At 43.9% G+C, this 25,567-nt stretch overlaps 3 protein-coding genes across 6 annotated transcripts; all 3 read left to right on the top strand.

The window, feature by feature from the left end:
• Positions 1-1,005: 1,005 nt before the first annotated feature.
• On the top strand, positions 1,006-10,947 carry csf1rb (colony stimulating factor 1 receptor, b). Its single transcript, XM_011611195.2, has 22 exons — positions 1,006-1,118; positions 3,865-4,140; positions 4,232-4,537; positions 4,771-4,904; positions 4,995-5,157; positions 5,279-5,648; positions 5,763-5,878; positions 6,012-6,120; positions 6,286-6,455; positions 6,539-6,639; positions 7,276-7,402; positions 7,507-7,608; positions 7,702-7,812; positions 7,906-8,065; positions 8,176-8,249; positions 8,395-8,483; positions 8,620-8,742; positions 8,825-8,936; positions 9,017-9,116; positions 9,188-9,302; positions 9,401-9,494; positions 9,573-10,947. Exons 1-22 carry the CDS (start codon positions 1,061-1,063, stop codon positions 9,632-9,634), a joined length of 3,072 nt encoding a protein of 1,023 aa, XP_011609497.2. The 5' UTR covers positions 1,006-1,060; the 3' UTR covers positions 9,635-10,947.
• Positions 10,948-11,310: 363 nt separating this feature from the next.
• tmprss15 (transmembrane serine protease 15) lies at positions 11,311-17,492 on the top strand. The gene is made up of 27 exons (XM_029848258.1): positions 11,311-11,422; positions 11,502-11,626; positions 11,806-11,873; positions 11,950-12,092; positions 12,469-12,513; positions 12,619-12,738; positions 12,842-12,944; positions 13,034-13,143; positions 13,215-13,355; positions 13,503-13,655; positions 13,781-13,886; positions 13,974-14,118; positions 14,191-14,332; positions 14,434-14,523; positions 14,606-14,731; positions 14,809-14,952; positions 15,052-15,162; positions 15,233-15,356; positions 15,435-15,530; positions 15,617-15,666; positions 15,768-15,839; positions 15,935-16,079; positions 16,213-16,394; positions 16,488-16,580; positions 16,740-16,879; positions 17,099-17,153; positions 17,229-17,492. The coding sequence occupies exons 1-27, from the start codon at positions 11,311-11,313 to the stop codon at positions 17,342-17,344; spliced, it is 3,057 nt and encodes a 1,018-aa protein (XP_029704118.1). The 3' UTR covers positions 17,345-17,492.
• A 253-nt stretch (positions 17,493-17,745) lies between these two features.
• Positions 17,746-25,249, top strand: uimc1 (ubiquitin interaction motif containing 1). Of its 4 annotated transcripts, none has more exons than XM_029848257.1 (22): positions 17,746-18,036; positions 18,439-18,531; positions 18,668-18,752; positions 18,851-18,972; positions 19,127-19,301; positions 19,391-19,554; positions 19,783-19,902; positions 20,623-20,668; positions 20,744-20,844; positions 20,939-21,060; positions 21,132-21,300; positions 21,395-21,499; positions 21,573-21,634; positions 22,516-22,682; positions 22,754-22,824; positions 22,937-23,033; positions 23,306-23,572; positions 23,639-23,711; positions 23,798-23,885; positions 23,958-24,006; positions 24,078-24,111; positions 24,235-25,249. In XM_029848257.1, exons 2-22 carry the CDS (start codon positions 18,445-18,447, stop codon positions 24,416-24,418), a joined length of 2,388 nt encoding a protein of 795 aa, XP_029704117.1. In that variant the 5' UTR covers positions 17,746-18,036; positions 18,439-18,444; the 3' UTR covers positions 24,419-25,249. The 4 variants fall into 4 exon arrangements, with proteins under 4 accessions (XP_029704117.1, XP_029704115.1, XP_029704116.1 ...); XM_029848255.1 differs by having other exon boundaries at positions 19,783-20,406; positions 20,942-21,060; XM_029848256.1 differs by having other exon boundaries at positions 19,783-20,406; positions 23,804-23,885.
• Positions 25,250-25,567: the final 318 nt, after the last annotated feature.

Raw genomic sequence — 25,567 nt, 5'->3', positions numbered from 1 at the left:
TTTGATTGGTCAGATGTTCCTGGTAAACACAAACAGCACACTTCCTGAATCATACAATCATAAGTCTTTATTTACATCAACAGTAATGAAAGAAAATATTGACACATTTATGGTAAAGATTTAATATGTTTTCCTTTTTTAGTGAAACAAAATCCAGTTTCACTCATCAGTCTTCACTCAAAGTCTCAAAACAGATTTTGTTGTATTTCTGAGCTCTTCCATTTCTCCCAATCATCTTTTAAATGTTTCTACACCTTGATCAGAGTCGACTTGTGATAAAGTCCACTGATTAGATGAGTTGGAAAGTCTCACCAGTCTATATAAGGTCTCACACATGACCACGCATATCAAAATAATTGCCTCCAGTACTATACAATTGTATAAATTCACAAATCTGGAGAATATCCTCGTTTTTCTAAACTTCTTCTCTTTCCCAGAGCTGAAGAGCAGAATAAATGATCCAATTGTGATGAAACCCTTTTTCCATATGTGAGAAAGTTCCTGAAGGTCAACCATCACTTCAGCTCTACCAATCTGAGTTTGTATCAGAGGGAGCAGACAGAAGAAAACCATGCAAGAACTCCCAGCCTGAGAAACAAGGTTTTCTGGTCTGACAGATCTTAAACTTTCTGGTCTTAATTCTCAGCATTATGTTTGAAGAAAACCACTGAGTACAGAGCCTGATTGCTTACGGCATTGCAATGATTGTTTTTTATTAATGTGGGTTAAGGTTAGTGTTTATGGATTGCTTGGTTTCTGGTTATTATTAAAACGATTTCATAACCAAAGTTGTAAAAAAACTGGAAACATCTAAAAATGTTACAGCTATTTCGATCTTGTTGACATTTTAATTGGGAATGCTAATTGTAGTTTAGGGATATGACATTAGTGGCTGGCAGCAGTGGGTGGAGCCTAATGTGAGTGGAGACAGGTTGTTGTGGGTGTGGCCTGGCATATTTGGGCGGGGTCTGGTTGTTATGGGAGGGGTTTAGCTGCTGGATGCCTCAGAGGAAGTGTGTTTCTTCTTCAGTCTATCTTCTGTCACCAAACAAAAAGAGAGATGAAGTCTTACTGTTTGCTGCTGTCGATCACTCTCAGCTGCTGCTGCTCTTCTGAAGGTCAGAAAACAACCTTTTAAACTTATTGGTATTATTGGCAGTTTTTATTGTCTAAAATGATTATTGACATCCAGTGGAGGGAACAATCTGAATGTAGAGTTCATGCTAAAACTGCTATATAAATAGTAATTTGTAAATATTATTATTATCACCACTGTTACAAGATTTTCTGAATAAAAGTAAAATGTAAAAAACATCTTTATTCACAATAATTAATAAGCTGTCAGTGCTGAAATTAGAGCATGATCTTATTACTAATTCAAAATTAAACAAAGCAAAATATCTAAAATATCAGAATCAGCTGCTGAACACCAAGTCCCTGAAGGCAAACAGGAAGTGATGTCATTAATAAACAAATGCACCTGTGATGAAGTTTACCTGGTTATTAGAATCTTTTTAAAGCGTTCCAAATTTTCATCCTCGTTTGCTTCATTCCTTATTGTTTGGGTTCATCAACAACTTTTTCACCCTCTTTAACCCATCTTTTCTACTATGGTGGTGAGATGGATAAATATGTTGCTATGGTAACCAGTTATTCACTCCACCCACTGTTTTAGCAATGAAGAAGTGAGATGAGGAAGTTAGGAGTCTTTCCCGCATTGGGACATATTATCCATGTGTGTGTGTGCGTGTGTGTGTGTGTGTGTGTGTGTGTGTGTGTGTGTGTGCATGAGTGTGTGGTCTCTGTTAGAAAATGTGTTTCCTGGGGTTTCGTCACACTGCAACCCCCCCACAACTGCAGGATTTAATCCAAAACAAGCTTTTGTCTGAGATCTGAATCAGAACAAACCAATTCTAATAGTCATAATCAACATTCTCTCTATTCTCTTGTTTTCAATGGTTTTATTTCTATTTCTTTTCTATTTCTATTATTTAATTACCAGTTTTATACTTGAGTTTGTCTTAACCGTCAATTTTATTTAAGTTTTTCATAATTTATCACATTTTTCAAGTAAGTGTGTACAAGCGTGTGTTTTGTAAAATGTCTGTGTTCTATCTCATTTAAAAAGGCATTCTTTTCATTGTGGTTATGATCGTCATGTTTTTATATCAGCTTGTTCATTGTAACATTCTCATCTTCATCATCTCCTTCGAGTTGCTCTTTGCTGTTGTACAGGTCGAAAAATTGTTGAAGAAAAAAGTTGAAACTATCCTGATTTACAAACCCCAATAATTATTGTTAAATGAATCATTTACCATTTTTGAAAATTGTGAGGTTGTGAGACAAACACACACACACACAAACACACACACACACACACACACACACACACACACACAATCTCTCTCTCTCTCTCTCTCTCTCTCTCTCTCTGCAGTGGTTGTTTCACTTCTAGTTCTCCTTCTGAAACTTGATGACATGAACTTAAACAGTTGTAACACTCTTTGTGACGTTTAAATATATTACTGATGTGATCAGCTAATCAGTAAATCTTAACTCAGAGCAATATTGACAACAGTTCATGAGCTCGAGCAGAAGGATGCCTGTCTTCTCACATTCGCCTTCATGGCAGGATAACCTAAAAAATTGAAGGTGTCATTAAGCTATGCTTTTAAAGAACCTTTATTTTGAAAGTCAGAGGAAGCTGAAGTTTTGACTTCAGTCTTCTTTACTGCAGGTGCGCCTCTCAATAACCAGCCTGCAGCCATAACAGGTGTTATCACCTCACCTGTCCTTTCAGTCAATGAACCCGCTTCTCCAAACAAAGACAGTTCTAAACCAGTAATGCTGATTCAGCAGCAGGAGGCAGACATCCCGGACCTGCTGAAACAGGTGGTTCTGGTCCAGAAGGAACTCGCTCATGGCCAAGTCCAGGTCATCCAAAAACGTTCCGCATTTGAAAAGCAGGTGGGTCCAGGTTTGCTTTGTTTGATTTTTGGTTCATTTGTCTGCAATCTAGCTCATTTTTTAAAAGAGTAGCTAATGCTAGTGCTAATACTCCTGCTAATTCTACTCTCAGATTAAGTTTAGATCAGATTTGAATATCCTATATTATGTCTTAGTAACCACATGCACCAGGTGCAATTTAAATGTTCTAACATGTTCTGTTGCCATGTCCTCAGGACTTATTTCAGGACTTACAGAACATGGCTCGTCACCAGAGTTTGCTGGTGGAGAACAATCAGGCTCTGCTGCTGCAAACGTCTCGCATCGCCAGCCTCCTGCAGGACATCACCAAGAACCCTCCAGATGCCAGCCAATGAGATCTCTCCGGCGTCCTCAAACAGCCAATGAAATCCTGAAACTTTTACTAATGATGAAGTTCTAAACCAAGTCAATAAGTTAATCCTTAATATAACTCTTTATTGATCTTGTCCATTAATTAATTAACCACAGAAATTGAGTATCTGAAGGCCTTTTCACAATATATTAAAATGCCATCTTTAATTATTTGTAGTACCTTCTTTGTTTTGCTGTTGTTCTTTGTGAGGTGTTCTTTCTCTTTACATTAAACTATTTTTTAAATAAAAAATAATTTTTATCTGCCAAGTTTTTGCCTCTCTATGCTCCAATTGCACATTTTGAGTGGCGTCAGCCATCTTCTTAGTTATGCAAGGCATCAACTACTCCAATGAGAACCACCAAATCCTTCATAGTCTTATTTAATCTTAAGTTTGTAATGTTCCTTTGTCTTTATATTTGGCGTCTGTATACCAGACTCTTCAAACTGGGACTCACTAATCAATAGTGCTATTCCTAGCATTGCATTGCTAAGATCTTTATCTGATTACCTTTTGGTTTCAGATCTCCCTGATCCTCCGTCAATCCATCTCAACTCCAAATATCTGCCAAACCAAGCCGAGGCAATCCTGACAGCCGGGACTCCATTTACCCTCAGATGTACTGGTGCAAGTTCAGTCCACTGGTCTAGCTCTGCTTTCTGCCTGCTGTACCACGGCAGGCTGGTTGACCCCATAGATGTTCAGAGGGCAGATCCCAGACACACTGGTACATACTGTTGTGGGTACACCAACCAGAGCTTGGAGCACTTGAGCACCTGGATCCACCTTTATGTCAAAGGTAAGATGATGAAGATGAAGCCATAGCCTGAATTTAGAGTTGAGAACCAACTTACAAAAAACTCACAGGTCTTTTGCTGCCTCTCTCACAGATCCGGCTGACCCCTCCACTGTGTTTGTCACCCCTCGCAATAGCCCCCGTGTGAAGGAAGGTCAGGATTTCTTATACAGGTGTCTGCTGACTGACCCATCAGTCACTAACCTCACCTTCCAACCTGAGGACAACATCCAAGGAAGTGGGCAGCATCTACCCGTTGGCATGAACGTGACTGTTGACCCTCAGCGCGGAGCCCTGATCCAGGATGTGCAGCGCTCATTTAGTGGACAATATGTCTGTTCAGGCTGGAAGGACGGACGCCATTTCATATCCAGATCTTTCCACTTGTTGGTGGCCCCCAGTAAGACCTGTCACTCTCTCTTTTGACCTGTGTGTTTGTTGGCCTCTCTGTTTGCTGGTCTGTGTTTGATTGTAGTTTTAATAGCATATCCAATGTCATCCTTTGCCGACAATCTGACTAAAGCAGTCTGACTAAAGCAGTTGAAGAGTTGATAACGAGAGGATTGTACATCTATCATTTAGTTTATCATCCTCTCATTTGCCTGTCTGTTCACCTGTCCATCTGTCCATCAGGGCTGCCTCCTCCCTCAGTGGCCATCCACCAGAACAAGGCAGTTCGACTCGAAGGTGAGAAGTTTGAGGTCACCTGTGTGAGCAGTAGCACCACCCACCTCTTCAACGTCACCTGGACGCACCTCACTAAAAAGGTCAGATGTCCTATTTGATGCAGGGGTCGCATCTGTTAGAGGTCAGCTGTGAATTTCTCCTCATGTTTCTCGGTTGTTTGCCTCATCCAGAATTTTGATGTTGCTGTCACGCGTGAATATCGCAACAGCCACATGTACATCAGCAGCACACTGATGATAGCTGCTGTCAGTCAGGAAGACAGAGGAACTTACACCTGTGCGGCTGCCAGTGAGGACGGAGTCACCACAGCAACCACACACCTCATCGTTCTTGGTGAGTGCGTTTCTGCTGACACATTTTTTGTTTTTCGACCTAATAAAAGCATACATAATATTATGACACATAAGTAGAGCAGAGGAATATCCATTCAAAAGTGTCAACTGTTTTTTACCAGATTCGCGCTTTATGACGACTTACTTGAAGACGTGGCATGCTAACACCAAAGCCAAGAACAAGGAAATCAGCAAAGAAATCGACGGGAATCTGACTGCTAACAGTACTAGCATTGATATAGAAGCTAACCGCAGCAGTAAGCTGCACATGAAGATGGAATTAATTGCTAATGTTAGCACTGATGGTGTACACGTAAATAACATTAGCAGCAGTACGACGGTGGAAGCATACGAAGGACTCGATGTGATACTGACCTTTGTGACGGAGTCGTATCCTCCACTCAGCAACCAAAGCTGGACAAAACCAACAAAGGTCAATAACAACAATAACGTCACCATGTACCAGGAGAACTACTCCATTAATGATACCAGGTGAGAGCTAACAAGCTTGCATTTTATCTATTTCTTTTCAGCTTACTTTGACATACTTAAAATCATGTTAGGACATTTTACTCTGTGAAAGCAATGATATGTTCTATGTTATAGATCAGAGGCGAGTTTGCTGCTGCGGCGAGTTCGTCAGGAGGACCACGGCAGTTACACATTCCATTTCTCCAACTCATTCTTCAGCGGTTCTCAGAACATTGATTTACGAATTTATCGTAAGAGCCTCTTGAATAACCCTGAAATTAGGATGTGATCTGCTCTGTCATGGGCTTGTATGGCTATGAATGCAACATCGAGTACTGTCAAACAGGCTACAACTTCATTTTATGTTATTCTTAAATATCGTAGGTTCTCCTAGTGCCATTATCAGTGTGGAGAAAAACACGCTGACCTGCAGCAGCTCTGGATACCCAGTACCCACAATCGCCTGGTACAGCTGCCCTGGAATCCTAAAGACGTATGCACTTTACTGACCTTCACACTTTACAGACAGTGCCCCCTATAGGTTGGAGGGAAAATAGCTCTAAATTCTTTCAGTCTGGCCTTCAGATCTGGTTTCCAGTCTAACATAATTCTCTTTGTGCATAATAAAAATCACTGTGGGTTTTACGTGGGTTCACAGGTGTGGAAATCTGACCACCACTGAGTCTTCTGAAGCTGACCCCACCTCGGAGCATGATGAAGAGAATGTTAGAAAACTCCTAAACCTCCCTCTATCCACCGGTGGTGATGTCACAGCAGAATGCATCGCCAGCAATCAAGTCGGAGCGTTTCGCAAAGTCTTCCACCTTCGTATGTTGTCCGAGAACACAACAAGAGTTTATTTTCGGCCAAGCGTCCAAGTCGACATTACAAATATGTCTTGTCTTTTCCAGGAGAGCATAATTCTGCGTTCATGTCAGCTCTGATTGGAGCTGGCAGCACTGCTGCCATCCTGTTCCTGCTCTTATTGGTGGTCTTCTACAAGTGGAGACAGGTTTGAGAGCAATACTGTACCATATACTCGCATTTCTTAACCAAATCAAAAACTCCAGAGATTCACGAAAACAATTGCAGCAGTTGGTTGGTTACAGTTAATAAGGACACCTCCTGCTGGCCAATAAAATAAACACACTTTAGGGCATGGCTTAACCTTACACACCCAGACTGTAAAATAATGATGTGCCAGATCTTTCTATGTCGGGCCCTATTTGGATCAACCGTCATGATAAAAACTACAATAAAAATTATATAGCACCTCTTTAACAACATATTTACTAGTTGCTATAATAAATAAATATCTTGATAAATGGGTCTGTGCCTGTTCTGAGAGGCTTTAAAAGTAAAAAAACAAGTTGAAATCAGCATGGGTGGAGATTGTACACGTGACCAAACTTGCTATCCTGTGAAATATAAATATGTGGCATTAAAATAGTAGATACGAGGCTAACCTGTTTCATACAGTAATGCTTAATGTTGACTTACTAAAATATGAGATTATCATCTGCATACATGCAGAACCTGCTTCCTGAGTCAAATTAAAGGAAACTGAATCCAAAGAAAATACTGTTGTGTATTTAAAATTGATTAAGAGCGATCAACTCAGTTTTCATTCTAATGTTTTTGGTATTAGAAACCCAAATATGAAATTCGTTGGAAGATAATCGAGAGCACCGAGGGAAATCACTACACCTTTGTTGACCCCACCCTGCTGCCATACAACTACAAGTGGGAGTTTCCAAGGGACAAGCTGAGACTGGGTCTCGAACTTTATTATATTTTTAAAAATATATAAATTTTCCTTAAGACCATATCAATTTTATTGCCACATTCATTCTAAAAGGTGTTCTGTGTTTTACGACAGGTGCGGTCTTGGGTTCTGGGGCCTTTGGGAAGGTTGTAGAGGCCACAGCATATGGTCTGGGAACTGATGATGTCACTCGTGTTGCTGTCAAGATGCTGAAACGTCAGTCCAGAGTCGTCAGTGCATTTCATAGATGATTGTGCTGCAGTGGAACTCAGTGTGTTCCTGATTATCGCTATCTCATTGTGTTAACAGCGAGAGCTCTGTCTGAGGAACGTGAAGCTCTGATGTCAGAGTTGAAGATTCTAAGTCACCTTGGGTACCATGACAACATTGTGAATCTTCTGGGCGCATGCACTCAAGGAGGTGAAGACGGTGATTGGCGTATGACTTCTTGACTTGTAGAGATACCGATGTAGGCCCAGAATCAGAATTTCCTGCTCCGGTCTGTGCTGTCAGGTCCCATGTTGATGATCACGGAGTACTGCAGCTACGGCGACCTGCTCAACTTCTTGCGGGCTCGCGCTCAAGATTTCATGGCCTCCATTTTGAGTGCAGATGAAATGGAGGGTGATCCCTTTTACAAGAACATGGCGACCCTGTACGGTAGGCTCAGGAGGTACGAAGCTTTGGTTCGTTTATAGTACCAGACCTGCTCGCAGTGACCATCAGTTTCTCCACTGGGTTAACTAATCTCTGTGATTATGTGTGTGTATGTGTATGTTGCAGTGACAGTGGGATCTCATGTTGTTCCGACTATCAAGAGATGCAGCCAATTCTGGGTTCTGCAGAAAAACAGCAGGGTAAAAACATGGATACACCTGAGTGTCCGTCATATACTGGCATCCTCTACACGTGTCTAACACCCTCTGTCTGTCTGTCTGTCTGTCTGTCTGTCTGTCTGTCTGTCTGTCTGTCTGTCTGTCTGTCTGTCTGTCTGTCTGTCAGGTGTGCAGATGGGCGGCCTCTCTTTTGGTGACCTCTTGAGCTTTTCCCACCAGGTAGCTCAAGGTCTGGACTTCCTGTCAACCAGGAATGTAAGAGCAAATGCAGATGCACACACACACATACACACACACACACACTGCTGATTATTCAGCCTTAGCTTTGACTGCACACACCATCGGTTGTCCTGTCTTTCACTTGATAATTGGATTTTGTCCCGTTTGTCAGTGTATCCACCGAGACGTTGCAGCGAGGAACGTCCTGCTGACGGATCATCGCGTGGCGAAGATCTGTGACTTTGGCTTGGCCCGAGACATCCAAAACGACGACAGTTACATCGTCCAGGGGAATGTGAGAGTCCTTCACAGTTTCTCGCTTGTCGCAACCTGTCTCAAAATGACCATCAACGATGTCATATGCTTTATTTTGAAAGGCCCGCCTTCCTGTGAAGTGGATGGCTCCGGAGAGCATCTTTCAGTGCGTTTACACAGTCCAGAGTGATGTCTGGTCCTATGGAGTTTTACTATGGGAAATCTTTTCTCTGGGTAATCAGGGCAACACGATAACATCCACTCTGTGATTCGAACTTGATGATGGTAAACATACGAGTTGTTGTTCCTCACAGGTAAAAGTCCCTACCCAAATGTTGCCGTGGACACCCACTTCTACAAGATGATCAAAGATGGCCGCCACATGACACAGCCCGACTTCGCCCCTGTTGAAATGTCAGCAGCTAGCTTTCATTTGAGTTACCTTTGATTTGACTTTGAATTAAAACCCTATTTTGTTCTTTAAGGTATCAGCTGATGACGCACTGCTGGAGTTTGGAGCCCACAGACAGACCAACCTTCAAAATGATTTGCCAGCTCATCGACAGGCTGCTCCAGTCCAATGATGACACGAACCATCAGGTGAGGATCAAGACACCTGTGTACCCTCAGCCTCATCTGAAATAGGATCTAAATGGGATCAAAATGTTGGTATGTGATATTCTGTTTTACTTGGACAGTCATACAGTAACATCAATGAAACCAAAAAAGATGATTTCAAAGGAGGAAAGTCGCAGAGGAGAGGAGAGGAAGAAGAACAGCGCCGGCAGAGAGGTAACTTGTGGATACCATTATCTGTGACTGTGTGTTTAGCTGTTGGAGTCTGACTCCATCTTCTTCTGATCTTCTCAGAGCACCACGAGAATGATGCCAGCCGACAGGCGCCCACTAAGAACATCTACCAGCTGTCGTAACTGTGTTCAGTCAAAATATTGTTTGTCGTTGCTCAAAATTTTGATATTTAACTACATGTTTTGAATGATGGTGGCAGTTTTTAATCTTTTTTTAAGCGTTTTTATATTTCTTTGAACATTGAAAACATTTTATTCCTTTATGATTTTCAACACAAATCAAAACTTTCCTCCTTTCTGTTGTTAAAATTGTTATTACCCCATCTTCTTTTATTATCCCAGTAATGTGATTGATTTCACATTTATCTGCTGATGGAGACTTCCTGGGAGACATCTTCATCTTTATTATTCCTAATTAGTAGCCACAGATGTATAGTAAAAGGTTAATACCACACTAATGGTGCTGTAAATACTGAAACGAATACTTACATGGCTTGTACTTTTAAGTGTAGCAATACCGCAAATTAAAGTTCTGAAGCTTAAGTCCTGCCATAAATTTGACTTGAAATGTCAAAATGTGAGAATAAATAATGCTAAAAAACTAAATATATCTTTTAGTATTGAGTTATAATTGCTGATGATTAAGGGAATTTTACAAATATAATTTTTAACTCTTTAATCTATGACAAAAGGGTGTTTGTTTTGTGAAGGAATTCAGTAACTTCCGTGAAGAATATAGAAATGAAGTACTTGTAGGAGTAAATGTACTTTAACTTCAATAACGGCGAGTTCCTGCTCCTGTCTAAACAGGTAATCTAAGTCAACACAGTAAATGACCTATGGCTGTAAAATGCCTTCATTAGTTCTTCTCATGACATGATGATAGTCATCCAGGTGAGCGCAGAAGGGGCGGGGCCTCATTAATGGAGATTACCTGACATATTTACTGCAGCTGGACTTTAGATTGTGATAAACAAGGAGCCGTGATATTGTGCTGGGACAGGTCACAGATCCTTCGATGCCTCCTCCTGATTCATGTTCGGGACATTGAATCATCTGCAGATGTTCATTAAAATTATCAAACGAAAGTCACGATCACTGTTCTTATTGCTTGTAACCAAGACCACCAGCTGACTGTTTGTTGCCATGGAGATAATTAATTCCTTATGTTATGTAGAGAAAATGTTTTACCTTTGATGTGTGCCTTATGCCTGTTGTTGCAAAATGAACATTAAACTCTTAGATACGTTAAATAACAACCAAAATGTTTTATGTGATTAAAGTTTTCTGCAATAGATTTGTGCAACAAACATCAGAAATTGCATGTATGTACACAGCATACCTAAATAATGGACATTAAATGTGTGCTGCATTAGCATTTACCTACACCTGTGGACTATTTTATAAGTATTTTAATAAAGACGCTAATATGCTAATAAATATGGAATATCAGTGTGATGCTTCTGTGTAATAGGAAATCTGACAGATGAATCAGCACTTCATGTCCTCTGGCTCCAGCAACAGAATCACCATAAATGATTACTGGAAGCTGTATTAATTATCAACTTCTTATTGATAACCAGTAATCATTTCCAGCTTAATAAAAGCTGCCCACACAACAGATCCAGGCAGTTTGCGTGGCTCACAGAAGAGACGGTGGAGCTGATCTGAAGTCTGCAGCAACTCCACTCCAACAGGTGAGTCTCCGTCCACTCCAACATGAGGACGCTGATGGATCAGGTGTTGATGTGTGCACTCTATGAATTATTGATTCAATCATTGATTGATTTATTGGCAGCATGGCTCGCAGGCTGTCGTCCCTGGAGATTCTCCTCAGCACCGTGACGTCTCTTCTTCTGCTCTGTTGTGTTGCACTCAGTGTGCTATCGGCGCTCAGCTTTAAGCCCCGAGGTGACCGTAGCTTCAATAAACTGACCGGCTGTCTATTGAGGTGTTATTGATCAGCGTGTGGCTGCTGTCACTGGTGCAGATGCTGCTGAGCCAGTGGTGCTGAGTGGCCAGATGATCATCACAGAGGGGGCCGTTTTCTCCGATGAGCTGTCCAATTCCAGCAGTCTCTTGTTTAAGTCCCTGGCCTTTGACGTCGAAAACCTGGTGAGGTCACAGGCTTTTATTTTGAAAACCAAAAGATGCAGGGTGCATCATCCACATTTATTGTGGAAAAGGAAAGAAAACAACTCAACAAAACCAGAGAGTAAAACTAAAAAAATTGTTCAGTCAGTCACAGCACAGCTTGTTTTTAGTGATGTGACATGATCACTCGCTGGCCTCAGGTATCTAAAGCATACAGCCACAGTGGAGTCAGACGCCTCTTCAAGTCCTGTCAGGTTTCATCCTTCAGGTGAGATTGATCAGTTTGGTTTGTGTGAATGCACTGGTGCAGCTCTGACTGAGCCGTGACTAATAACTGTCCACAGTCGCGGCAGCGTGGTGGTGACCTCTGACCTCTGGTTCAATCAGCCAATTGGCCCGAAGGAGGCAGAGACTCAGCTCAAGGCAGGGCTTCAGGCGGCTGGTCCCACAGAGCTCGTGATCGATTTAGACAGGATCCTGATCACAGGTGAGATCCCGGAGCTCGCAAGACACAGGAAAAGGTCACAAGTTGTTTTTAATGGAAATGTAAAGTTTTGTCGCCACTGTTGCGTCCTTGGGCTTCAGGCTTTGGGTCAAACAGCATGTGACTTCACCTATCTTCTTTTTGTTCTTCACTTTATTGCCTTTGTTGTTTTTTTTTCCATCGAACTGTTAATTGGGGTGAATGCAAAGCAATAGCATCAGTTTCTTTTACAGAAACACTGTAAAAAGGTATGAGACAAACAAAAAACGTTTCCCACAGAGAAGAAAAGGAAATCTCACCTGTGAGAGGAGTTGTCACAAACCTAACCATAACTTTAACATGAGCGTGTCATTAACATAAGTTGTGTCTTTGTCTGCAGACAAAGTTGAGACAACTGTAGCACCGACTATCTCTGCTACACCAGGTGAGCTGGTGGAGAACTGGAGAACTTGTTTGTCTACCTCTGAACAGCTGATCCGATCTGCTTTATTTGTCCAATGTTCTGAAATTTATCTCATTCTTCTCTCAGTGACTTGTCCTCAACTACAGAGGTCATGTGACGATAGATCCATGTGTGTTCTGATTGATCAGTTTTGTGATGGCGTCTTTGACTGTCCTGATGCTTCTGACGAGGATGAAGCTCGTTGTGGTCAGTTGTGATCTACGCCATGTTTGAAGAAGACTAAGACTTAACTCAATTTCTTTTTTAAATAATGCAACTTCCTGCAACATCATGACTGCTGTCTCCATAGCGACTTTCTGTGATGGGCAGTTCTTGCTCAGTGGTGCCAGTGGTTCTTTCAGTTCATCAGCTCATCAGTACAACAGCAGCAGCTTCTGTCGCTGGATCATCAAGTACAGACACACACACACACACACACACGCACACAGATTGAACAGGAAGTGGTTTATTTTCCCTCCTAAATTTAAAACAATGTCCTCAGGGTTGATGAAGGACTTTCTATTCAGATCAACTTCCAGAGGTTTGAAACAGAAGATAACCTGGACTTTTTGAGACTATATGAAGGAATTGGAGAAGGCAAAAACTTGACAGGTATGACGCCTAAAGGTGGGGGAGGAGTGTCTAGAAAATGTAAGTGATCCCGGTTTTATTTTGACAAGCAGCTGAGCTCTCAGGCTCCGTCCCTCCTGGGATCATCTGGCTGCTGACAGATCAAGCGACTGCTGTGTTTCGTTCCGATGATGTCAACAACCTGTCAGGGTTCAATGCCACCTACAGGGCTGCCAACACCTCCAACCTGTCAGGTATGCCACAGCCTGACATTAGATTTAAAACTGTTCCCCTTAGCAGGACTGTGCATGACCTGTGTGTGTGTGTGTGTGTGTGTGTGTGTGCGTGTGTGTGTGTGTGTGTGTGTGTGTGTGTGTGTGATTATATGTGTGTGTTTTCAGATGAACAGAAGCTGACCTGTACCTTTGAGCAAGGCATGTGCTTCTGGAGGCAGCAGCCAGGTGAAGATGACAGTGACTGGATACGTATACGCGGGGCCACATTTCCTCCTCTCAGCGGGCCCAGTGTGGACCACACACTGGGCAACAGCTCAGGTATGTTCACAATCTGGCTTTTACACGTAGGATAGTACATTATTCTGCATTGGTTTGAACCTTTCAGCAGCATTGGTGCTTCTAGGCAGTCTGAGAATCAATCTATTTGTGTATGAACCCATCAGGTTTCTACATCGTCACACCTCTGAGTCCTGGTCAATGGCAGAAGAGCTTCAGGATGCACAGCCCTCGACTCGCCGCGGCTGCAGCGCCCATGTGTCTGAGTTTTTGGTAAACACCTGTCTGACCTATCAAAGCATCATAAATCAGAAGCTCTGCGATGGTCTTTATGTTCTTGATTGTGGTTGTTGTCCCCAGGTATCACATGTTTGGGGAGGACGTCCACCGTCTCCATGTCCTGCTGCTGCAAAATGCCACTACTCTGGTATTCCAGAAAGAGGGCAACTATGGGGACAGATGGAACTATGGCCAGGTGACGCTCAACCTGACAACAGAGACTACGGTCGGTGACGCAGATGTCTGGTCCACAGGCCGATGCTGATTGGATGCTGAGCGTGTCCTCTGTTGTGATCAGGTGGTGTTTGAAGCTCTGAAGAAAGGAGGGATGAAGAATGACATTGCTCTGGATGACATCACCCTGACCTCTGGGCCATGTGGACCCGACCCCCCAGACCCAACTAACGTACCTCTGCCAACAACAGCGCCCCCTATACCAGGTTATAGAGCAATCACATTGATGGTTTACATCAAACACGTGTTTATATTGGGAGAAATGTTGACATCTCTGACACACAACTCTCTGCTCTGATTGGTCCAGTTGACTGTGGAGGGCCATTTGACCTCTGGGAACCAAATTCCACCTTCAATTCCCCAAACTACCCACAGTCCTATGGGAACAAAGCAAAGTGTGAGTAGGCATTATTGATGTAGTGATTCAGAAAGGCATCTCCTAACAAATAAGTTGCAGTAATTACTGGGATCTTCTGCAGGTCTATGGACCCTCCACACGACGGAAGGGCGAAACATCCAACTGCACTTCCTAGATTTTGATGTTGAGGCCACCTATGATATGGTGGAGGTTCGGGATGGGGCGGGGCCAGACTCCACTCTGTTGGGTGAGGATGTCAGTTAGTCTTCTGTCATTCCTTTTCCCTCGTGGTGTTAATTTGCCACATCTTCGCTGTGTCTCCAGCTGTCCTCACCGGAAGCGAAGGCCCCGCCCGGGATTTCTACTCAGTGACCAACAAGATGGCAGTCTGGTTCTTCACAGACTCCTCAGGCAGTGGGCGAGGATTTAGGGCCAACTTCACTTCAGGCGTCAATCTCGGCTCACCTGGTACTGGAACTGGGAGCGCTAAAGCTGTCTGAACTGTATCGATACAGCCGCAGTCACATATCGGTCATCACAGTTACAGTTTATGCTCTTTGCAAACAGCTCCGTGTGCAGATGGTGAGTTCCAGTGCTCCATTGGAAGCTGTATCCACGGTGACAGGCAGTGTAATGGTGTGGTTGACTGCCCTGACTCCTCTGATGAAACAGACTGTGGTGAGTTGAGGGTTCTTAAGACCGCAGCTCTGCAGATGAAAGACAACTAATTTACGTAGACATGTTTTAGTTTTCTTAAAGGTAAATGGATCCAGTCGGCTCCAGTTCCAGGTTGGGTCCACCCTCCTCACCGCCTGCGCTGACACCTGGAACTCTCTGCTGTCTGCCTTCACCTGCCAGTACCTTGGATACAGGTACCTCACCTGTCACTGCTTCAGCATCTCATTACAGTCAGAATGAGGATTCTCTGGATTTTGTCTGTGATTCCTCAGGTTAGGAAATGCCACACAGCTGCCGGCTTTGCCGCAGGATTCCCCTTTTACAAACATCACAGTCACCGGCAACGGGAGCGTGAAAATCAGTGCCAGGTACAGGACCCAGATAGACCTTAGACCAGGTCAAGAACACAAGCCAGAGGAATTCATTTTTGTCTAAAAATGACTTTTCTCTACAGTGAAACCTGCAGCAGTGAGGAAGTTATTTCCCTGACCTGCAATAACCAGCGTGAGAACACTTTCAAATAACTTCATTGATCATTTTTAAACCCCTAGAGGTTGACCGTACAATGCTGGCATATGAAAAATGATGTGGCCTCTCTGTTTTAGCTTGCGGGGTTAGACAGGTGTCTAATAACACAAAAACTGTGGACCAGCCAGCAGAAGATGCACCGGAGCGAGGTAAAGCAGAATAATTCCTTCAGGTTACAGCTGCGCTGACCTGAGAAGCTTTGCCAAATGTTGTGACTATGAAAAGTGTTGCCGCTGCCTCTCAGGTGACAACAAGATTGTGGGCGGAGCTAATGCAGCGAAAGGGGTGTGGCCCTGGATTGTGTCGCTGCACTGGAGGAATCGCCACGCATGCGGCGCCTCCTTGATCGGGAGAGACTGGCTGTTGACTGCTGCCCACTGTGTCTATGGGTAAGAAAGTCCAACCAGGTTATGGACAGCATTGTTTTAATGGAATTCATAGGTCTGCTGGAAGTGATAAATGTAGTTCACCTGTGTTTCCCCTGCTTTGTTCCGTCTGTGCTGATGTGGTTTTTGTCCACAGGAAGAACGTACACCTTGGATCTTGGCTGGCCATTTTTGGACTTCACACCCAAAGTGGAATAAACTCTGCCGAAGTTCAGACCCGACGAGTCGATCGCATCGTCATCAACAGCCAGTACAACAAGCAAACTAAACAAGCTGACGTGGCCATGATGCATCTGGAGCAGCCGGTCAATTTCACGCGTCAGTAACAGAATACATCTGCAGCAGAAGGATTTGGATGGTTTTATTGTTCTCTTTCTAAATAAAGTTCGGATTTTTGGTTTTCTGTTACAGAGTTTATCCAGCCAGTGTGTTTACCTCCTGACGGCCAAAATTTCACTGCAGGAAGGAAATGTTTCATTGCTGGATGGGGACGAGACACTGATGGTGTGTGACACACACACACACACACACACACACACACACACACACACACACACACACACACACACACACACACACACACACACACACACCAAGACAACATTAACTTGCAAAAACCTGCTTCTCTATGGTTCATTTCCTGACTCCATTTGTCACCCTCAGGGTCTCTCCCAGATGTCCTCCAGCAGGCGGAGGTTCCCCTGGTGCATCAGCAGCAGTGCCAGGAATTGTTGCCTGAGTACAACATCACCTCCAGCATGCTGTGTGCAGGATATCCTGAGGGAGGTGTTGACACCTGTCAGGTAACCTCCCGCCTAGTCATGGAAGAAAATCTAGCTACCTTGATAGTTAGCCGTAAAGCCTAGAGTACAGGTGAGGGCTTTAATACTTGAGTTACCATAGTAACTAATTTTGTGTACAGCACTCAGGTCACTCAAGCCCAATCCAACAATACTATGTTTGAGTTGATATCAGATATAACTGCAGAAACATGAATCAGCAGATTTCTAATGTCTTTGCAGGGGGATTCTGGTGGTCCACTGATGTGCCTGGATGATGGACACTGGAGTGCCATTGGTCAGTCTCACACACACACACACGCACACGTGCATACATCGCAGACTGACATGTCATCTGACTGGTGTCCAACAGGTGTGGTGTCCTTTGGGACTGGTTGTGGGCTTCCACAGAAGCCCGGCGTCTATGCTCTTGTCTCTTCCTTCACTTCCTGGATTGCCCAGACGAGGAGCTCCTCCTACAAAACATGAGAACAAATAAATAAATGTTAAAAAAATGTATAAAATTGTTTTAAAGTAAATGTGATGTTTAATAGTTCCCATCCATGCTTCACAACTACGTTTTTACTAATCATTTTTGTATTCACTTCACAGTTTTGAGTGTTGAATTTTTAATAAACTTTTCATTCTTTCACGGGTTTATTTATTTTGTAAACAATAAATAAAACATTTCTTATGCATTTTGGAGTGCTATATAATTTTGCATTCCAAGTATGACAAGTACATTTTCAAAAGAGCCGCAACTTCTAAAAAATCCGCGGTTTCATCTAAAATAATCTGGGTCAATAAACCAAACTACAATATTTAGAATTTCCAATTCTCGACTGGAACCTAAACGCATCTTGCGTAAGGTCACGTGAGTGCGTGGGTAGAAACAAACATGGCGCCGCGAAAGTGAGGAAAACTCATTCGTCAGTGCTTCTAAAACGAACATTAGTGGCTTCAAAACCGTTTCATCCGACCATTGATCACACAGAGCTGCGGCCACTACAGGTGCACTTCAATCCCGAAGTTTCCTGTTGAGAAAAATGGAAAATGTGAACTTTATTTGCAGTTTTAGCCACTCGTTACCGAGTGTGTTTGTGTAAGCTAACTGTACCAAAACTGTAAATAAGACATTCCTCGATCTTTTCCTCATTTCTCCGTCACATCGCGTCCGACAGGTGAGATAAAAATGACTTCCTTCCTCATCATCTAATCGATAATGTGGCACAAACTGCTGTGTTAACAATTTCTATGCGTTGCTTTATTATACAAGTGTAACGCTATTGTTGTGTTATATAGTTAGTCCGTGGTTTATGACAGGATTAAAGCTATTTTTTTAAATTTTAAGATAGCCGGCATTAATATAATTAATTAAATTGAAAGTTTATTGCCAATCAGTTTCTTTAACTTATTTTTTCACATGTTACCAATAAATCAGTTCAGCCTCGTGTGAACTCATTAGTTTTTAAGATTTTTATTTTTTTTAAAAAAGCATTAATGAAGCAGAGATTTCTTGCAGAATTGTTTTGGGCTGTGTAACCGTGCTTGTTTTTTTGTTTTTCTCGGGTTCTCGGTTAAAGACGAGGATGAGGAATGAAGGAGTCAAGGATGCCTTTGACATCCCTGCTGGAGACCGATCGGAGGATGAAGTGCTGGACACCAGAGATGACAGTGTAAACCCACAAAAGCTTTAGTAAACGCTGTGAAACCTCATGTTATACGATACCCAGTTGGTCATGATTTATGTGACCTTTGTAGCATTTTTCCAGACAGTCCATCTCAACAAAACTTTTTGGCTCTTTCTTTCAGGGCAAGCCGCCGTCATCGCGTCTGTCGCCCATGACATTGAGAGAAAAATGCAAACAAGAGAGACAGAACAACTCCAGACCTAACGGTGAGTGAGTGTTGGGTGTCAAAAGACGCTCCACAATATCGATCATGAAGTATTCACGGTGCACGGTGACTTTGTGCATCTGTCGCTGTCGTCTTCAGAGATGACTGAAGAGGAGATGATAGACTTGGCTCTTAATCTGAGTGAACAGGAAGCCAATATCGTAGCAATCAGACGGCAGAAAGAAGAAGAGGAGGCCATGATGAAAGCCATCCGGGAGAGTGTGAGTACAGCGTATTTGACTGTACACAAATATGGACAATTTAGTGACTTTGTAAAAGTCCAAACAGGCTTTTTCACCAACAGGACCTCATTCAGGGCGTTCCAGTGTTTTTTACTCTTCACTTCTTAATAAAATCATTCATTGTTTTGTGCAGATGAGACCGCAGAATCAGCTGTGTCCATTTCAAAGTCAGAGCCTGCTGGATGAAACAGCCGCTCCCTCCATGATCTGCCCTCGAAGGAAACTCTGGTACTCAAATGGAAATTCAACATCAGCCGTCAGTCAGGGGGCATCAGGGGACATCTGCACACCAAAGGAGCAGAGACGAGGTTTAGCCCTGAATTCGGCTGTAATTTTCTTACACTCATTCTTATGGTTTCGGTCCAAAGAGGACTTTTATCTTCTTTTTTATTCTCAGGAACAAAACGCAGCACAGATGAAAGTACAATGAGTCGAAAGCGTAAAAGGAAAGAGGGAAGTCCTCTGCTGGAAATGCCAGGTTTGCCTCCAACTCAGAAAATCTACTCGCAGACTTCACCAAGCAGTTCAGACGTCCCGGACCTGCAGCTGGACTCACTGGAGGTTTGTCCAAAATTTCTCTGGTGACGCCGTGTTGGTCTGGGCATTTGTTCCTGCTTCAGAAAACATCCAGATAGAGCATTTCTACTGGAGGAACTTTTAAAGCTTTAGGCCCACTTCTAGTGTATGTCTTATATAACTTTGTATTTAGGTGGAAGACTTTTAAACTTCACTCTGGTGTTAATGATGTGTTGATTGAAACATTGTCTTTTCTCTTTACAAACATATCAGGGCTCTGAATTGACCCAGATCGAGGAGTGTCCCCTCCAGAAATCCCCCATCTTCCCCTCATCTTACTTCAAAGCCGAGGTTCACGTCCCCCGCCTGAGCCAGGACCTGCTGCAGACTTGTGTGAGCTCAGGGTTTGTGTGGTGTTCTCAGGACAGTTCTCCTCTGAAGTCTTTACCTGCTCAGCTCGGCAGCCCCACATTTCCCAAAAGCCCTGAACGCAGCAGTGGCCGTGCATTTCGCAAAAGTCCGGTTTTCTCCGACAGCCACCTGGGAGATGGTGGAGATTCAACTCCTGAGAACTGCAGAAGTCCGGTGTTCGGCCGGAATTCTCCGCCTGCGGCCAGTCCGAGTCCCTGCAGACTCCAAGTCCACAACTGTAACTCAAAATTCGATTTCTCATCTCAGGAGAGTGTAACATCTGTGGTGAGATCCACTTCCAGTCGGTCTCAGAGTCCAGTTTTTCCAAAAAACCCTGCAGAAATATCAGCAACCTGTAGAAGTCCAGGATCCTCTAGCAGCACTGAAGGAGAAGCCGAGCACCTTCGAAGTAGAAGTCCCGTGTTTGACAGGACTGAACGACTCCCACCGACATGTCTGGACATGCAGAAACACTCCATGAAAGAGGCGAGAAAGATTTAACTGCGCAGGAGGCCACAAAGTCTCAGTTGATAAAACATGCAAATGTTTGGTTTGAGCGAGGATCTGCCAAACTCGTCAGCACACTGACCCCTAGTGGACGTCTACGCTCACAACTGCCAAAAAACTTGACTAAAATTTCTGCATCACCACAACTTTAGCAAAAAAGGTGCATGAATTTATTTAACTTCTCTGTTCTTTCAGGCTGTTCTGATAAATCCTGTCGGGCTGAACCAGCCGTCCCTCTCAGGTACAGTGAAAACTGCTCAGGCTCTTGCTATCCCTCAGCAGGGTGTGACGCTCTGTGGCTGCTCTCCGATTTTAGGTCGTACTGCTGAGAAGCTGGAGGAAGAATCCAGACATGCAGAGCAGCAGCTGAGCAGCAACATGACACTCCTGTGGTCCGATGAAGATGAAGACATCACGGTACTGAGACCCTCCTCACGGCCCTGTTTTACATGCTGCTGCTGTTACATGTTTTACATGCTGCTGCTGTTATTTCCTCCTCCACATGTGTCAGCAGGTAGGTTCTCCAAGCCCGGTCTTTCCAGATGAGATGCCTGTCCACCGGGCAGAAGAACAGTCCACCACCCTGAACCACCTGCCTGGAACTTCTGCAGGACCATCACCAACAATCTGCGGGTACCAAAGCATCCCGTGTGAGGCGACATTAAGTTTTTGCTTCTACTTATCAGTCTTATTGTGTCTGGTAGATTCTCGTTGTCCACCGAACGAGGTCAGAATTTCACAGCTGCAAAGGAGACAATCGGCAGGCAGGAAACAGCCAGCAAGGCGCCCGAGTGTGCAGGCAGCTCGACAGTGCACTACTACTGGGGGGTTCCGTTTTGTCCCCGAGGTCTGGACCCTGACAGCTACACACGGGTGAAGATTTGTAAAATTAAAGGTTGCTTCTGTCATTATTCAAGTTCATTTATTTACTGAAAACTTTTTGCTCCCCCTTTTCTGTGTTTCTCAGGTGATCCTGGCTCAGATGGAGGTTTACGAGAAGAGTCTGAAACAGGCGCAGAGGGGTCTGCCGAGAAAAGCTGAGTGGGGGGAGGCCATCTTACCCCAGCCAGAGGTACCACAGACTGTCTATAACTGGTTAAGACTGTGTAATAACCAATTATTTTAATTACAATATTCTTTTTTAGACGTCCCCTCAGTCGACTCATCAATCATCTGCTGATTCACCCCAAGACGATTTTTCCAGAAGGTAAAAACCAACATGAAGTTCATTAACCACGAGCTGAAACAATCAGGAGCCATACGTGGCTTAAAAGCACCACACAGAATGCTGACGACACTGTGTGCTGATGATGACCTAATCTTTTGAGCTAAACCTGAGGAGATTCAGTCCTTTTTTAAGACTATAAAATGAACTTTAATAAGTCTGAGGTCTTGTATGTGGAGAGCTTAAAGAGTCAGCCTAAATTTTCCCTTTTGGCGGTCTCCTAGCAGGTTTAATTATTTAGGAATACACATTTAGACAAAATATTTAGTGCATTAGAATGGATTTAGAGAGATGGAATACTTCCCTAATCCTGTGGCTATCTTGTAAATGACTATTGTCACGAGGCTGCTCAGATGATCCTTTTCTAGGTACCCTAACAGACGGGTCAACCTTTATTTGAGACTGTGGATTTCTTTCGTTAACCTCAAAATAAGAGATTTCATAAAAGAAATACATGAGCTTTTTCTATAAATCGCTCCAAAAAACTGTAGCATCAAGTTGTGACATTCCCCAACTGTCCCACACTGCTCCAGATGTAAAATATAGCTAGTGTTACTCACTGCTGGGGGTCTTGCAGGAACAAACACAGGTTCTGGCAGGTGGTGGGTGAGGAAATCAACAGAGCTTTATTGGCTAAGCCACTATGATGCTGGGGATGTTAAATGGCCTTATCACTCATAAATATGAATATATGCGCAAGTTTGTAATTAAGTACTAGATTATTTGACACGTATGCTACGTGATGAGGATGAAAACGGAAGATTTTTATGACATTAAACCCCCTCAAACAATACAGATAAAGGCTGTGTGCTAAGATAGCCAGGAAACTAAAAAACACAACTATTGTATACTCTGAACTTCAGGCGCGTTCTCCGGCTGAGGAGTAAGAAGCCGTGTGAGGCCGGCGACGCTAATGCGGAGGGGGGGGAAGGAGGGGGCAACGAAGGCGAGGCTGAATATGAGCCACCGGAGAAGAGAGACGAGGAAGACGGAGGGCTGATGGACACTGATGACTGCCGCGTTTGTCCAGGTACAGAAGCGCCGCCCTGTTTTTATGCTGTTCCTAACACATCAGACGCTGAGATCTCAATGGTGCAACAGAGACGCAGCTGAGCGACATGAATGACGACAGGACGCGAGACGTGATTGTGGTCGCCGACGCCGCAGCACAGGTGAGTCCATACGCCGAGTTGGACACAAACACTCCGAGGTTGGATTGGAAGCCTGGTAACATATTAGGATTGACTGTAACTGAGAGGTTTCAGGTGTTCCTTCCCCACACAGCTTCCATCTAAAAGCCCCGATCTGCTGGATGTTGACATGATCCTGCAGGACGATTCCACGGCCGCTGATGAGCAGCTGAAGGAGGCTGACATTGACGGTGAGTCCACACATTTAGGAGGCGAACCAAGGAGATCTGCTTTATTCTTCACTGCTCTGGTACCAAAACATGGAGGATGAATGAGGCATGAGTCCTGCAAAAGCCACCGTAGCTCAAAGGGAGGAGGGTTATCTTCTACTTTCACATTTGTAGCTTTCGGTAATGAATAAATTGCAGATAAAACCAGTTTAGGTCCTGATTTTGAAAATCTTATTTGTGAACGACTGCGAGCAGAAACGACGCAAACCCTGATTTCCTGCGATTGTTTTCAGCTCTGTTGGAGAGCAGTTCAGAGGAAGACGTCTTAGATAGGGGGAAGACAGAGGAGGACGTGGAGATGGACGACTTGGGAGACGGAGCACTGCGGAGGGCAACGTCCCCCGAGCCAGATCTGCCCGTCACCTGTCAGGCCAGGGAACCCGGCGTAAACTGTCCCATGTGTCAGAGGTCGTACCCGATGACGGAGATCGAGGTCCACGCTGCGTACTGCGACGGTGAGGAAACCACCCAAGACAGGCCGGAACCTGACTTCCACCAAGGTAGGAAGAGCTGACCTTTAATGGATTTTTACCTGCTGATTTTACTGACTTGTGTCTCTTTACAAGCGTCATTGAAGCCACGGAGGAAGAGGGCGCGGAAGGAGGAGGAAGAGCTCGCCGAGTCGTGCAGCACCGTCAGGTAAACGGCGCCGCAGCCTCACCTTGAGCCTCACCAGCCTTCACATCCAGAGATCGGTCTGTTTATTGTTCTGCTCATTTCCCCAGCAACAGAGAGAAATGTTACATCTGCCAGGCTGTGGTCCCCCTGAGAGACTATGGCAAACACACAGAACTCTGCATCCAGCAATCAAAGGTGCTCTAGAATTCCAGGACTAAAGATGGATTCCTTGGTGTCAACAAAATAACTGTTTTTCTGATCTTCCAGACGGAAAATCTGCTGTCAGCTCTGGACAAAACAGAGAGTAGAGACTCAGGTGAGTCATGTTGCAGGTTCAATGTTTGAATTTAGGCGTGTTTTTCTAAAGACGTTGTTGTGTGTTCACAGAGGCGAGACCAAGTGGATCCAAACTCCAGCCTGGGTGAGCAGTCACAATAAACCCTGACTTTTAAACATGGATACACAGATGAAATACTCCAGCCGTATTAACCCAAACATAAAAATAACAGGCAGTAAAACATCACCGTTTGTGCTGCTGCGTCAGGTATGTCATCGACCTGCTGAATGATGACGACGATGATGATGTGGCGGAGGAGGCTGACGAAAGAGCAGTCAGAATCAGCAACTCCCCCATCAGGTCCTTCACTCCCATCTCTGAGGCCACCGACTGTCTCATCGACTTCAGGAAGCAACAACGTTCCAGGAAGCTGAACCGCAGGCGGAGGTGAAGGTGACCAGGAGCCGATCCTGATCTGAGGCCTTATAAAACACTGCTCAGTCGGCAGATTTGGAACTGTTTTTTCCCCCCTATGACTGTGTTACTGTTGCAGATGTGTCGGACTACCTCTTCACAGGCTGAAATGTTTCTTGCTGGGGTGCTCTGAGCTTTTTATGATTTTTGGAGTTTTGTTTGCCCTGAAATCTCTAGAAAACACTGCTGGACAGATCACATCATCTACAGATAAATGTACCTGCCCCCAAGCGCCACCTCAACCTTGTTGTGGTCAAACTTGTGTATTTTGGGAACAAAGTGCTAACGAAACCATAACAATCGCAGTGTTAGCATGCTAACAAAAGTGAGCTCCTAATTATTTGTCCTAGTATAGGAGAAGCAGTTCTAGAATGTACAGAGCAACTTTTCTAAACTCAAAAATATATTTATTGCTACATGTTGCTACTTTTTAAACGTCATTATTCTGAGTTTTGCTGATTATTAAATCTATTTTTGACAATAATGTGCTCCCGCAAATCCCCCAATAAATATAAAATTGCAAATTTAGCTTAATAACAACTGTCTGACAGAAACCTGCAAGTGCTGCTATTCTTAAAGCAGAAGAAGTTTTGTCCATTTCCTGTAAGCAGGAATTCATGTTGCCGTGACGACGGCGGTATCAGTAAAACGGCTCCGAAATACAACCCGGCACTTTTCTGTGAAATGGTTTTGTTTTGTCATTTAAAGTCCAGTGAAAAGTTCGTTGTCGTTGATCTTCTGTTGTGTCAACGCGTCTAAACATGACTGATGTCGCAAACCAGGAGTAAAATCTTTGTAACGCACTGAATGAATGTGTCAGTGTCATTCTTGGAAACTTTCACATCCAGTTTTTCCATCGCGATCATCTCGCCTCCTTTATGTTAAAGACGAGTTGACATGTCAGCAGCGACCATTGAGCGCCTCCAGCAGGTAAAACCTGTCACACCTGTATGACGTAGTTACGGCCAAGCCAAAAAAAACGCTCTCGAGGAGCGTCAAGTTGCCTTTACGGTCTTATTCAGACCCAAATCCCAGCCGACAGTCCCGGAGCTGGTTTAAAAAGAAATCATTTCAAATAAATATTTCCGACTTGACGCTGGGAAACTCCCGCGCGTATTTCATACGG

The sequence above is a fragment of the Takifugu rubripes genome, chromosome 15 (genome assembly GCF_901000725.2).
Source record: "Takifugu rubripes chromosome 15, fTakRub1.2, whole genome shotgun sequence".
Taxonomy (NCBI): domain Eukaryota; kingdom Metazoa; phylum Chordata; class Actinopteri; order Tetraodontiformes; family Tetraodontidae; genus Takifugu; species Takifugu rubripes.
This window is presented reverse-complemented; position numbering and strand designations above follow the sequence as displayed.